At 47.0% G+C, this 15,175-nt stretch overlaps 1 protein-coding gene across 2 annotated transcripts in view; it reads right to left on the bottom strand.

Moving 5' to 3' along the window:
• Positions 1-15,175, bottom strand: part of LOC138299906 (membrane cofactor protein-like) — a 637,582-nt gene that overhangs the window by 307,207 nt on the left and 315,200 nt on the right. For both annotated transcript variants that reach the window (XM_069238620.1, XM_069238621.1), the window contains one exon: positions 6,782-6,967. In XM_069238620.1, coding sequence (XP_069094721.1) covers positions 6,782-6,967 — 186 coding nt within the window. The remainder of the gene's footprint in view (positions 1-6,781; positions 6,968-15,175) is intronic.

The raw sequence follows: 15,175 nt of genomic DNA, 5'->3' as shown, positions 1-15,175 counted from the left end.
CAATCAGCTTGCTGTTGGCCAGAGAGGGTGTCTGAGTAGATCACTCCATCTACTGTGCCATCTTTTGGGTCTGATGACAGAAGATCAGGGAGAGGTTCACTCTCTGCCTCCTGATCCTCATCTGTTACCATTAACAGATTCACATCAGCCCTGTCATGGAAGAGCTTAAGGCGGTTCACATGGATCACCCTCTTGGGGCTCCTGCTTGTGCCCAGGTCCACCAGGTAGGTGACCTGACTCTTCCTCTCTAGCACTGGGTAAGGGCCACTCCATTTGTCCTGGAGTGCCCTGGGAGCCACAGGCTCCAGAACCCAGACTTTCTGCCCTGGTTGGAACTCGACCAGTGCAGCCTTTTGGTCATACCAAAACTTCTGGAGCTGTTGGCTGGCCTCAAGGTTTTTGGTTGCCTTTTCCATGTACTCTGCCATTCTAGAGCGAAGGCCAAGTACATAGTCCACTATGTCCTGTTTAGGCTCATGGAGAGGTCTCTCCCAGCCTTCTTTAACAAGGGCAAGTGGTCCTCTTACAGGATGACCAAACAGAAGTTCAAAGGGTGAGAATCCTACTCCCTTCTGTGGCCCCTCTCTGTAAGCGAAAAGCAGACATGGCAAGAGGACATCCCATCTCCTTTTGAGTTTTTCTGGGAGCCCCATGATCATGCCTTTTAATGTCTTGTTGAATCTCTCAACCAAGCCATTAGTTTGTGGATGGTATGGTGTAGTGAATTTATAAGTCACTCCACACTCATTCCACATGTGCTTTAGGTATGCTGACATGAAGTTGGTACCTCTGTCAGACACCACCTCCTTAGGGAAACCCACTCTGGTAAAGATACCAATGAGGGCCTTGGCTACTGCAGGGGCAGTAGTTGACCTAAGGGGAATAGCTTCAGGATACCTGGTAGCATGATCCACTACTACCAGGATATACATATTTCCTGAGGCTGTGGGAGGTTCTAGTGGACCAACTATGTCCACACCCACTCTTTCAAAGGGAACCCCCACCACTGGAAGTGGAATGAGGGGGGCCTTTGGATGCCCACCTGTCTTACCACTGGCTTGACAGGTGGGGCAGGAGAGGCAAAACTCCTTAACCATGTTGGACATATTGGGCCAGTAGAAGTGGTTGACTAACCTCTCCCACGTCTTGGTTTGTCCCAAATGTCCAGCAAGGGGAATGTCATGGGCCAATGTTAGGATGAACTCTCTGAACAGCTGAGGCACTACCACTCTCCTAGTGGCACCAGGTTTGGGGTCTCTGGCCTCAGTGTACAGGAGTCCATCTTCCCAATAGACCCTATGCGTTCCATTTTTCTTGCCTTTGGACTCTTCAGCAGCTTGCTGCCTAAGGCCTTCAAGAGAGGGACAGGTTTCTTGTCCCTTACACAGCTCCTCCCTTGAGGGTCCCCCTGGGCCTAAGAGCTCAACCTGGTAAGGTTCAAGCTCCAAAGGCTCAGTTCCCTCAGAGGGCAGAACTTCTTCCTGAGAAGAGAGGTTCCCTTTCTTTTGCTGTGTTGCAGTTGGTTTCCCAACTGACTTTCCTGTTCTCTTGGTAGGCTGGGCCATTCTTCCAGACTCCAGCTCTACTTGTTCACCCTGTGCCTTGCACTGTGCTCTTGTTTTCACACACACCATTTCAGGGATACCCAGCATTGCTGCATGGGTTTTTAGTTCTACCTCAGCCCATGCTGAGGACTCCAGGTCATTTCCAAGCAGACAGTCCACTGGGATATTTGAGGAGACCACCACCTGTTTCAGGCCATTGACCCCTCCCCATTCTAAAGTAACCATTGCCATGGGATGTACTTTTCTCTGATTGTCAGCGTTGGTGACTGTGTAAGTTTTTCCAGTCAGGTATTGGCCAGGGGAAACCAGTTTCTCTGTCACCATGGTGACACTGGCACCTGTATCCCTCAGGCCCTCTATTCTAGTCCCATTAATTAAGAGTTGCTGTCTGTATTTTTGCATGTTAGGCGGCCAGACAGCTAGTGTGGCTAAATCTACCCCACCCTCAGAAACTAGAGTAGCTTCAGTGTGGACCCTGATTTGCTCTGGGCACACTGTTGATCCCACTTGGAGACTAGCCATACCAGTGTTACCTGGATGGGAGTTTGGAGTGGAACCTTTCTTGGGACAGGCCTTGTCTCCAGTTTGGTGTCCATGCTGTTTACAGCTATGACACCAGGCCTTTTTGGGATCAAAGTTTTTACCCTTGTACCCATTGTTTTGTGAAGAGGCTCTGGGCCCACCCTCCTGTGCAGGTTTTTGGGGGCCTGTAGAAGACTCTTTACTATTTTTAGTTTTGGTTGTCTCATCACCCTTCTGCTGGGGAGTCTTTGTGACCCCTTTCTTTTGGTCACCCCCTGTTGAAGTCTTGGACACCCTTGTCTTGACCCAATGGTCCGCCTTCTTTCCCAATTCTTGGGGAGAAATTGGTCCTAGGTCTACCAGATGCTGATGCAGTTTATCATTGAAACAATTACTTAACAGGTGTTCTTTCACAAATAAATTGTACAGCCCATCATAATTACTTACACCACTGCCTTGAATCCAACCATCTAGTGTTTTCACTGAGTAGTCAACAAAGTCAACCCAGGTCTGGCTCGAGGATTTTTGAGCCCCCCTGAACCTAATCCTGTACTCCTCAGTGGAGAATCCAAAGCCCTCAATCAGGGTACCCTTCATGAGGTCATAAGATTCTGCATCTTGTCCAGAGAGTGTGAGGAGTCTATCCCTACACTTTCCTGTGAACATTTCCCAAAGGAGAGCACCCCAGTGAGATCTGTTCACTTTTCTGGTTACACAAGCCCTCTCAAAAGCTGTGAACCATTTGGTGATGTCATCACCATCTTCATATTTAGTTACAATCCCTTTAGGGATTTTCAACATGTCAGGAGAATCTCTGACCCTATTTATGTTGCTGCCACCATTGATGGGTCCTAGGCCCATCTCTTGTCTTTCCCTCTCTATGGCTAGGATCTGTCTTTCCAAAGCCAATCTTTTGGCCATCCTGGCTAACTGGATGTCCTCTTCACTGGAGTTATCCTCAGTGATTTCAGAGTTGTTGGTCCCTCCTGTGAGGGAACCAGCATCTCTGACTATTATTTGTGGAGTCAGGGCTTGAGAAGCCCTGCTCTCCCTAAGTAGGACTGGAGGGGGGGAATTTCCCTCCAAGTCACTATCTTCATCCTCTGAGTTGCCATCCTCAGAGGGGTTGGCCTTTTCAAACTCTGCCAAAAGCTCCTGGAGCTGTACTTTGGTAGGTTTGGGGCCCATTGCTATTTTCTTTAGTTTACAGAGTGACCTTAGCTCTCTCATCTGTAGATGGAGGTAAGGTGTGGTGTCGAGTTCCACCACATTCACATCTGTGCTAGACATTATGCTTCTAAAAGTTGGAATACTTTTTAAGAAACTAAAACTGGTTCTAGAATCTAATTCAAACTTTTAACAAACTTTTAAACTCTAAAAGAAATGCTAAACAGGATCTAACACAAGGCCCTAGCAGGTCTTTTAAGAATTTAGAAAACTTTTCAAATTGCAAAAATCAATTTCTAATGACGATTTTGGAATTTGTCGTGTGATCAGGTATTGGCTGAGTAGTCCAGCAAATGCAAAGTCTTGTACCCCACCGCTGATCCACCAATGTAGGAAGTTGGCTCTGTATGTGCTATTTCAAAGTAAGGAATAGCATGCACAGAGTCCAAGGGTTCCCCTTAGAGGTAAAATAGTGGTAAAAATAGATAATACTAATGCTCTATTTTGTGGTAGTGTGGTCGAGCAGTAGGCTTATCCAAGGAGTAGTGTTAAGCATTTGTTGTACATACACATAGACAATAAATGAGGTACACACACTCAGAGACAAATCCAGCCAATAGGTTTTTATATAGAAAAATATCTTTTCTTAGTTTATTTTAAGAACCACAGGTTCAAATTCTACATGTAATAGCTCATTTGAAAGGTATTGCAGGTAAGTACTTTAGGAACTTTAAATCATAAAAATTGCATGTATACTTTTCAAGTTATTCACAAATAGCTGTTTTAAAAGTGGACACAGTGCAATTTTCACAGTTCCTAGGGGAGGTAAGTATTTGTTAGTTTTACCAGGTAAGTAAGACACTTACAGGGTTCAGTTCTTGGTCCAAGGTAGCCCACCGTTGGGGGTTCAGAGCAACCCCAAAGTCACCACACCAGCAGCTCAGGGCCGGTCAGGTGCAGAGTTCAAAGTGGTGCCCAAAACACATAGGCTAGAATGGAGAGAAGGGGGTGCCCCGGTTCCGGTCTGCTTGCAGGTAAGTACCCGCGTCTTCGGAGGGCAGACCAGGGGGGTTTTGTAGGGCACCGGGGGGGACACAAGCCCACACAGAAATTTCACCCTCAGCAGCGCGGGGGCGGCCGGGTGCAGTGTAGAAACAAGCGTTGGGTTTGTAATGGAAGTCAATGGGAGATCTAGGGATCTCTTCAGCGCTGCAGGCAGGCAAGGGGGGGGTTCCTCGGGGAAACCTCCACTTGGGCAAGGGAGAGGGACTCCTGGGGGTCACTCCTCCAGTGAAAGTCCGGTCCTTCAGGTCCTGGGGGCTGCGGGTGCAGGGTCTCTCCCAGGTGTCGGGACTTTGGTTTCACAGAGTCGCGGTCAGGGGAAGCCTCGGGATTCCCTCTGCAGGCGGCGCTGTGGGGGCTCAGGGGGGACAGGTTTTTGTACTCACAGTCTTAGAGTAGTCCTGGGGTCCCTCCTGAGGTGTTGGATCGCCACCAGCCGAGTCGGGGTCGCCGGGTGCAGTGTTGCAAGTCTCACGCTTCTTGCGGGGAGCTTGCAGGGTTCTTTAAAGCTGCTGGAAACAAAGTTGCAGCTTTTCTTGGAGCAGGTCCGCTGTCCTCGGGAGTTTCTTGTCTTTTCGAAGCAGGGGCAGTCCTCAGAGGATGTCGAGGTCGCTGGTCCCTTTGGAAGGCGTCGCTGGAGCAGGATCTTTGGAAGGCAGGAGACAGGCCGGTGAGTTTCTGGAGCCAAGGCAGTTGTCGTCTTCTGGTCTTCCTCTGCAGGGGTTTTTCAGCTAGGCAGTCCTTCTTCTTGTAGTTGCAGGAATCTAATTTTCTAGGGTTCAGGGTAGCCCTTAAATACTAAATTTAAGGGCGTGTTTAGGTCTGGGGGGTTAGTAGCCAATGGCTACTAGCCCTGAGGGTGGGTACACCCTCTTTGTGCCTCCTCCCAAGGGGAGGGGGTCACAATCCTAACCCTATTGGGGGAATCCTCCATCTGCAAGATGGAGGATTTCTAAAAGTTAGAGTCACTTCAGCTCAGGACACCTTAGGGGCTGTCCTGACTGGCCAGTGACTCCTCCTTGTTGCTTTCTTTGTTCCCTCCAGCCTTGCCGCCAAAAGTGGGGGCCGTGGCCGGAGGGGGCGGGCAACTCCACTAAGCTGGAGTGCCCTGCTGGGCTGTGACAAAGGGGTGAGCCTTTGAGGCTCACCGCCAGGTGTTACAGCTCCTGCCTGGGGGAGGTGTTAGCATCTCCACCCAGTGCAGGCTTTGTTACTGGCCTCAGAGTGACAAAGGCACTCTCCCCATGGGGCCAGCAACATGTCTCTAGTGTGGCAGGCTGCTGGAACCAGTCAGCCTACACAGATAGTTGGTTAAGTTTCAGGGGGCACCTCTAAGGTGCCCTCTGTGGTGTATTTTACAATAAAATGTAAACTGGCATCAGTGTGCATTTATTGTGCTGAGAAGTTTGATACCAAACTTCCCAGTTTTCAGTGTAGCCATTATGGTGCTGTGGAGTTCGTGTTTGACAGACTCCCAGACCATATACTCTTATGGCTACCCTGCACTTACAATGTCTAAGGTTTTGTTTAGACACTGTAGGGGTACCATGCTCATGCACTGGTACCCTCACCTATGGTATAGTGCACCCTGCCTTAGGGCTGTAAGGCCTGCTAGAGGGGTGTCTTACCTATACTGCATAGGCAGTGAGAGGCTGGCATGGCACCCTGAGGGGAGTGCCATGTCGACTTACTCGTTTTGTCCTCACTAGCACACACAAGCTGGCAAGCAGTGTGTCTGTGCTGAGTGAGAGGTCTCCAGGGTGGCATAAGACATGCTGCAGCCCTTAGAGACCTTCCTTGGCATCAGGGCCCTTGGTACTAGAAGTACCAGTTACAAGGGACTTATCTGGATGCCAGGGTCTGCCAATTGTGGATACAAAAGTACAGGTTAGGGAAAGAACACTGGTGCTGGGGCCTGGTTAGCAGGCCTCAGCACACTTTCAATTGTAAACATAGCATCAGCAAAGGCAAAAAGTCAGGGGGCAACCATGCCAAGGAGGCATTTCCTTACACATTGTCACCTCTCAGTGCGTCTAAGATTTCTTCGGTCTCTCCTACTTCCCCGTCTTCCATGAGATAAACTAAATCGCAGATCTCACTGCTTAATCAAGTCTGGCTGGGCTATACAAGATTACGAATTACGAGTAAAATGATTCAAATGTAACAACGTTATATCACTTGGAATGCATTACTAGTTGATTCTTAAAACTTGGCTCATCAAGTTTGCAATGCTCACGTAATAGTTTTCCTCCCAATTCACAACAAACTAACAATGTGTAGATAGACATATGATCATCAAGTGCTGTATGTTGACGTGAGTAGTAATTAGTCTGTTTTTAGATTGAGCACTGTATCTATTATGAGAATGTCTATATTCATTCAAAGTATATATGTATACATCAATATTAAATAAGGAGAAACCCCATTCGTGTTGCATACTGAAAAATATATTGTCATTTCCATACCTCTGCATTCTGGAGTTGGTGAACTCCAGCTTCCATCACTTTGACAACGGATAGTTGGCTCTCCATGTAGTTTAAAGTTAGCAGATTTGCAACGATAAGTTACAGATGTTCCAGCGTTAAATGGAGGCTGACTGCTGTGTTCACCATTAAGTATACTTGGAGGATCTCCACATACCACAACTGAAGCTGGAAAAAAAAGAAGCATTTTGTGTTAGCAACAAAAGGCGGTGTTACCATTGTTGGTAAAGTGCTAACCCTAATCCCTATCAACTCATTTGAGTGTGCCTGACAAGTCCTTCTCCCAGCAGGGGAAATTAGACACATGCTTAATGCATTGTTCCTACTAAGGAAGAGTGCACTATCTTCAGGAGGGCAAACCATATACATAGTAGTAGTTTCATGCACAGATAAAGAAAAAAATCGAAGTTGGCAATCTGCAACTGCAGGTTTCTGACTTTGCATTGGCGCAGATTTTTGTCTTTTTAAAATTCACAAAGGTTTCCTTGGGTAAGTCTGAAAATGTAAAACTGCTGAGTGTTTGCAAGGGCCATACTCCTAAAACACGATTGTGAATTACCTTTAGTTTATACACTGAGATATTTCTACATGCACATATGTACTAATGATACAGTTGACATTGGGGGAATGACTTCCTGAATGTGAATGCATTTTTACTCCAAGGAGAAAATATATTTCCTCATGGAAAAATCCCTTCTATTACACACAATCAACTTTGTGGGAAGTTCCCTTCTACCTACCCGGGACGGGTATCGCTCCTGCTTCACAGTAAATCTCCAACCTTTTTCAGGGTGACAGTAGGACGGGCAGAAGATTAGAAATACCCTCAATTTGTTTAGTTTGTCGGTGTGCATGATCTTTAAGCATTGTGATTCGGGCATGATATATTTATATGTTGCAAATGCTGATGTAATAATCAAACACAAGTGGCTCCGACACTTTACCCCTGTTGCCTCTTCCACATCAGCCACAGCTGACCCATGTAATATAAACATGTCCATCAATGCTGCACACATTTTTTTACGGCACCCTAAAAGGGCTCCTGCATTCACTGCAGTAACCACATCTGGAGAAAAATATGTGGCAGCATGTTTATCATGCCGTGCCTGCATGGCGAACCTATAACAACTGATGTTATTCCGGAAGCCAGACAACCAAAGTGGTTGGTACATTTCTAGGAATAACAGATCCCCTCTACAAGCAGGAGAGGTTCTCGTCAAAAGAGAGTTTATTACGTTGGAGACCGCCATAGTATACAGTGGGGTCGCAGGCAGAAAGAATGCTGGTGCTAATGAAGTTTAAGGGCCTGTCTTTAATTGGAAAACTCCCCTGATGACTTATCCACAAACATAAGGGTATGTTACCAGAAACAATATTTTCCCGCACTTTAAATGAGGCCGAAGAAGTGGGCGGTAATCTGTATTATTTTGGGTGAATGTTATTGTCCATCTTCCTAGACTTGAATAAAGAAGCTGCTTACCCCTAACTACTGTTCTCCACAACAGGTAACTTTCAATAATAACATGCGTGATTAATTCCTGTCTTTAGGCTCGTAATCTTAGGTCGTAAATGTTAAATAGTAGGGATAAGAACACACACTGAATGAACATTTTTAGTTTGGCCAAAGTAGAAAAGAGGCTCTGTGCTCCACTTCCGACGGAGGCTTCTGTAGCCCGGCCTCTCATAGAAAACGTGAAGGAAAGAACCTCAAGAAAATGAAAGGTGGACGGGGTTGCAGCAACCTGTTCTTCTTCAGCGTTGGATTTTTCATAAATTTGTATGCTTGAACTACGATTAGAGAGCAGTCAATAGTAAAACGTCTGTAATGCCTGTGCCACAGCTCTCTAATCTTATATGCACATTAAGGCAAAAATGTTTCACAAATCAGTTCATAGTTTTCCATGTTGCAAACTTGCTAACGTCTGTTAGAGGAATGCAAACAAATACAGCTGCAGTCATTGCCGTGCCCCTGGTGGATTTGGCTCTCCTCTGCAAACATCAGCCTGCCTTTAGTTGAAGCTAAGTAATGCGTACGGCTAGGATCAATGCCAGCAAGAGCATGTGTTGTGTTTCATCTTCCTAATAATAACAATTCATGCCTTTTTACTTAGAACGGAATTGCTTCAATTATTCTATCAAACCAAATCCTACTTCTGTTTGTCTTTGCATGTATGAGACTTATTTAAGTGAGAGAAAGAGGTAAGATCTCTTCCACCACAACTTCCCTGAGGAGTCAGAGTGTATCATGCGTCAGGCTGATACAAAAATCACCTTTACCTTTGGGTTTGGGTGAGGTGCTTCCAGCTAGCCGAAAGGGTTAGGCTGACAGCTGCTAAATGGTGTGGAATAGACTCTGTCCCCCACATGCAGTGACGCTGCCGCCCAAAACCAGCAGTCTTGTTCCCATGACGTACAAGTTACTTACCTCCGGTAACGATATATCTGGTAGAGACATACTCTAGTTGCAGATTCCTTACCTTTGAATTTCCCCAGGCATCAGACTGGATCCAGAGATTTTTCTTCGAGCAGTACCGCTGCGCGCCGTCAGATGGCACTGGTTGACTCCGCAGGCGTCATTTTCGCCCTGATGACATCTCAGTCATATATAGGCGCCACCCCGGCATGCTGACGCCAGCCTACGTGCAGATACAGAGAGAGCTACCTCAGTAATTTTTTGACTACTTCAAAGTTTTTTACGACTTTGTGACTGCATCGAGGGATGTCCCACAAGACCGGATTCAAGCACTGCAATTCCTGTCACCGAACTATGTCGGTGACAGATCTGCACCTCGTATGTCTTTGGGGCCTGGAGCATGATCATGACCCGAAATCGTGCACAGAGTGTCGACTCCGCGGTTCTCACCGTCTCGCTCGAGAGGAAGGTCTCGAGACTGGTCGCAGACTCACCACCACTCCTCGTCCTCCAAGTCATCGGGACATTCGGGACATTCGGGTCGCAAAAAGAAGAAGCTGAAGGACAAGCGTTCTTCGACTTTATCCCATCAATCAGATGATGAGACACGGGAAGAGCGTCGACGCTCTAGGCCTCCGTCAACGGAGCCTTCATCTGGGTCGGCTCCGCGCTTCCCAGACTTCCCGGGAACCGGAGTCACCCCTGCACAACTTAACGAATTTTACGAGGTCATGCACCTCATTTTTGGGCAGTCTGACCCACCTTCGGCGCCTTGGGCCCCGGTGAGTCGATGGGGGCTCCCTCGGGTTCCAAGTCGTCAGCTTCGGCCACAGCTCCAGAGGGCCCCTCCTGATCCAATCGCGGATCCGTCCTAATGCTGGTTGTGCCACGGCTACCTTCCCCGGCATTGGATCACACGTCTCACACTGTAGCAAATACACCTCCACAATACAGACCATATGCATATTTAGAAATACCACTATCTTATTGTTAGAAATGGGGTCTTTGGTTGGCAGGCAGGTTACCCGCTGTCCAAGCAAGGCCCTCACTCTAGTCAGGGTAAGCCACACACAATCCAAATTATCCTGTGCCCACCCCCTGGTAGCCTGGCACTAAGCAGTCAGAGTTAACTTAGAAGGCAATGTGTAAAGTGTTTGTGCAACAAACTTATGCAATAACACAGTATAACACCACAGAAATACACCACACAGTGTTTAGAAAAAGATATAATATTTATCTGGTTAAATGCAGGTCAAAAACAATTAAGATTCAATAAGTACATGTTGAAATATCACTTAGAAAATGATATAAAGAGTCTTTAGTTCTTAAAAAGCAACCAATGTCTCTTAAGCACAAAGTACCTGGTTTGCGTTCAAATTCTCCGCAAGGGAACGCAGAGGAGGAGTTGTGTGAAAAGGGGGAGGTGTGCATCGATTTTTCCAGAGCACACCGATGATGCGTCGTAGAGTTTTCACGCAGGGATGCTCTTTGGGTTGCGGGATTTTCGGACACTCCAGGGACGATGCGTTGAAATCCTAGTCGTGCAGGACGAAGTTACAGGGGCTGTGTCGATCCGGTGGGTGATGCGTGGGAATTTCTGTTGCGCGGTAGGCGCTGCGTTACTTCCTCTCAGGAAGCTGAGCTGCATCCTTCTGGCTCGGCTCTGAGTCGATATAGTGGGCTGTGTGTCGAATTTCCGCTCACAACGCAGGTGCTGTGTCATTTTCCTCTTTGGGAATTCAGGCTGCGTCGATCCGGTTCGGCGTGCGGTGATTTTCTCACCGCAATGCAGGCTGTGCGTCATTTCTTGCCGGCTGTGCATCGATCTTCACCGCACAAGGAGTTATTTTGCAGAAATGAAGTCTTTTTGGTCCTGAGACTTCAGGGAACAGGAGGCAAGCTCTATCCAGGCCCTTGGAGAGCACTTCTCAGCAGAGCCAGAGGACAGCAGGGCATCAGGGCAACAGCAAGGCACCAGTCTTTTGCAGAAAAGCAGTCAGGTGAGTCCTTTGGGCAGCCAGGGAGTTCCTCTTGGCAGGTTGCAGGTTCTGGTTCAGGGTTCTTCTCCAGTGGTATCTTGTCCAGAAATGTCTGAATCAATGGATGTGTTGTTTTAGCACAAAGTACCTGGCATGCGTCAAAAATAAAGCCGCACGGGTGAGCGTGCGTTGGAAAAGCAAGCAATACGTCGATTCCTTACTCGCAAGTGAGGCCGTGCATTGTTTCTCTCTCCGCCGGTCTAGCGATGTGTCGATTCTTTCCTCATATGGGAGAGATGCGTGGATTTCCAGACAAGCAGCCTCAGGTCTGTGCGGTGATATTTGCAGGTTTTGATGCCCAAGGACGATGCGGGAAAAATCTGTATGCACAGCAGCTATGAATCCGGCCGGAGATGGAAATGCATCCTTTTCACAGGCGCTGCGTTGATTTTTCAGCCGCGGTGCAGGCGCTGTGTCGATTTTTATCCCACTTGACTCCGGTGCATGGATTTTCACCTTTGGTTCACCAGCTCCGCCTTTCAGGGACCCAGGGACTGGATGTGGCACAAGCCCTTGAAGAATCTTCACAATCAGCAAAGTTCAGTCTTTGTCCTCTAAGGCAGAAGCAGCAACTGCAGGCCAACCCAGCAAAGCAAACACAGCAAAGAGGTAGTACTCCTCCTCCAGCTCTTCTCCTTGGCAGAGGTTCCTCTTGATCCATAAGTATTCTAAAAGTTTGTTGTTTTTGGTTCTCTACTTATACTCATTTCTGTCTTTTAAGTAGGCAAACTTCAAAGGAAAGTCTCTGTTGTTTACAAGATCCTGCCTTTCCCATGCCTGGCCCCAGACACACACCAGGGAGTTGGAGAATGCACTGTGTGAGGACAAGCACAGCCCATTCAGGAGCAGGTGTCAGCTCCTTCCTCCCCACTCTAGCCCATGAGGACTCATCAGGATATGCAGGACACTCCTCAGCTCCCTTTGTGTCACAGTCTAGAGGGAATTCACAAACAGCCCAACTGTCAGTCTGACCCAGACGCGGATTCCACAGGCAGGCAGAGGCACAGAATGGTTAAGCAAGAAAATGCTCACTTTTTAAAGTGGCATTTTCAAACTGACAATCTAAAAACCAATTCTACCAAAAAATGTATCTTTAAATTGCGATTTTAGAGATCCCAAACATCTCTATCTGCTCCCAAGGGGTAACTGCACTTAAAATATATTTACAGGCAGTCAGTACCGAATGTGTCAGTATTTCACGATCAGGACATGTAAAACACGCCAGTACATGTCCTACGTTTTAAATACACTGCACCCTACCCATGGGGTTACTTAGGGCCTACCTTAGGGGTGACTTACATGTAGTAAAAGGGAAGGTTTGGGCCTGGCAAGTGAGTACACATGCCAGGTCGAATTGGCAGTGCAAGACTGCACATACAGACACTGCAGTGGCAGGTCTGAGGCATATTTACATGGCAACTCATGTGGGTGGCACAATTAGTGCTGCAGACCCACTAGTTGCATTTAATTTACAGGCCAGGGCACCTCTAGTCCACTTTACTGGGGACTTACTAGTAAATCAAATATGCCTATCAGGGATTATCAATCACCAACACAATTAGACTGAGAGCATAGGCACTTTAGCACTTCTTAGCAGTGGTAAAGTGCCCAGAGTCCTAAAGCCAACAAAAACTGGTCAAAACAAATAGGAGGAAAGAGTTAAAAAGTTTGGGAATGTCCCTGCAAAAAGCGCCAGGTCCAACAGTTAGCATAAAACACAAGCGCACTGGAAGCAGTGTTTCCTCATACGGGACCCAAAGATAAATATAGAATTCTCACAATGGGCTTGCCCTTTGGGATGGCTCCTTCAGTGGACAATTGTGCCACATGGGGTGCGGTATTTGTTGCACTCTACACTACATCACACGGTACACCAACACTTTCAAATCTTATGGAAGTGTTAAAGCAGATTCAAAAAGAATATGGGGCTAATCTGCCCTGGATTTGGGGATACAATTGATGGGTAATTATGCCACAGTGTCCTCATTAATATTAAGTAATATTAAAGGAGAAGCATTGGCAGAACACCAGTGACTCCGGGACATTCCTCAACAGGAACAAGAACGCAAGGTGAGTAAGATTATCACTGAAACCTATACAAGTATCAGTAGGGATAGTCTGGGAGTCAGACCAGGTAAACCACAATTACAAGGTAATCCAATCAGAGTTGTACCAAACAAGCATAACAGGGTTCCAAAAGCCACTGGGATAAACAAAAACAAAATAATCAAAAACAAAGAGGAGAATCTCGGCATTCTGAGACATCTCAGAAGCACCATTTTTGTTTTTTTTTAAATTCGTTTTTGCCGTGACTGTGTGAATTGCCTTGCTAGTTTGTGGCCCCCGCCCCCCCTTCCCCCTTTTTCTATTCTAAGTAAAAAGGCTACATACATCTTGCAGAGTGTGGTTTTAGGAGACTGTTTTAATCTGTTTCTGTGATTTAAATTGTGCTTAAAAACTGTCTGCCCCCCTGTATTTTTGCCTTTAAAAAAGCCCGATTTTAGAGTGCGTGCCCAGCACTATTGCAATGTTTGTTTCTTAAACAATCTCTCCCTTACCTGGAAAGTAGACCCTGCTAGCTTGGAAGTGTGGATTCCGCCTGTCTGTATCCAAGGAGATTCTGAATACAGCAGCAGTTGCCTTTCCCCCTGACCACAGGGACTGGACTTCAGTTAACTTGCTCCTTATATAAGTTCCTCTTGGCTGTTGCATATGTTGTTGTGATAGGTTGTTGGGAGATGGTCTTTCATTGGTTGCTGGCTCCAGGGCTACAGTTTTGATTGGTGGATAGGGCTGGAAATCTGACTGGTTGCTGGTTTTTGGGCTGGGGCTGTGACTGGTGGTCAGGAATAGGGCTGTGATTGGTGATTAGGGCTGGGTCTCCCATTAGTTGGTTGAATCAGGGCTTGAAATTGGATTGGCTAGGGTTAGGACCAGCTTCTTATTGGCCAGTAGGGCTATAAAAGGCTAGGACTCCGTGCGTCTCAGCCCGGGCGTCGAGGCCAAGGGCAGCTGCCTGTTTGGGCCTGTTCAGGACAGGTAGGGACTAAGGTCTAGGGCCAGAAATGCTACCCAATTCTCAGTGGACCAAGATTGGTTCCAGCCCCTACACATCCCTCAATATGCAAACACACATTCTACAAAGGCATCCAACTCATGCATCACAAACTGACCAGAGACAGATTGCATTGCCCCTTCATCCAACACAATACCCTATATACAACACATATACACATATCCCCCACAACTACTACAGTCAAACACCTGCATTCTCACAGCAAACACTACTCTGTCCACTCCCACTAACACAACCTGCCATCACCCACACAATACAAAACTACAGCATACATTTCTCTCAGTCACAGCCTTCCAGATACACACTCTCTGCTCATACTAACCAACAACACTATCCGCTGTTTGCTCCACACAGACCACCTGTCATCATAACAATGCCCAAACCCAGCCTTCAAACACACCATCTATAAACACTCTTCCCCTCTCTTCACCAACTACACACAACCATACAATCCCCACATTTCAATCCACCACACATATTACCTCTTCCAGTCATTGCAACTAATACTAACTCCTCTGACACACACCCATCACCTCTTACACACCTCGTACACTCATCTCCAAAAACATCAACACCCCATCTAACACTCAAATTCCACATACCAGCACTAACTCACATACAAATCCCTCACCAAAAACAACTACACCAATATCCCCTCCCACTATTCCACAAAAACAATACCAACCACAAACATCAGCACATCAAAGCAACACAAACTTACATTACACCTATCGTCATACCCACTCCCACCCTCAGGACTACACAAAGAATACAAATTCCATCCTATCTCCACCTCTACTTTCTCACTATTCACAAACACCTACCACAAGCACCCCAACCCAGCAACT

The sequence above is a fragment of the Pleurodeles waltl genome, chromosome 6 (genome assembly GCF_031143425.1).
Source record: "Pleurodeles waltl isolate 20211129_DDA chromosome 6, aPleWal1.hap1.20221129, whole genome shotgun sequence".
Taxonomy (NCBI): domain Eukaryota; kingdom Metazoa; phylum Chordata; class Amphibia; order Caudata; family Salamandridae; genus Pleurodeles; species Pleurodeles waltl.
Note: the sequence above shows the minus strand (reverse complement) of the source record. Positions and strands in the feature narration are given on the sequence as shown.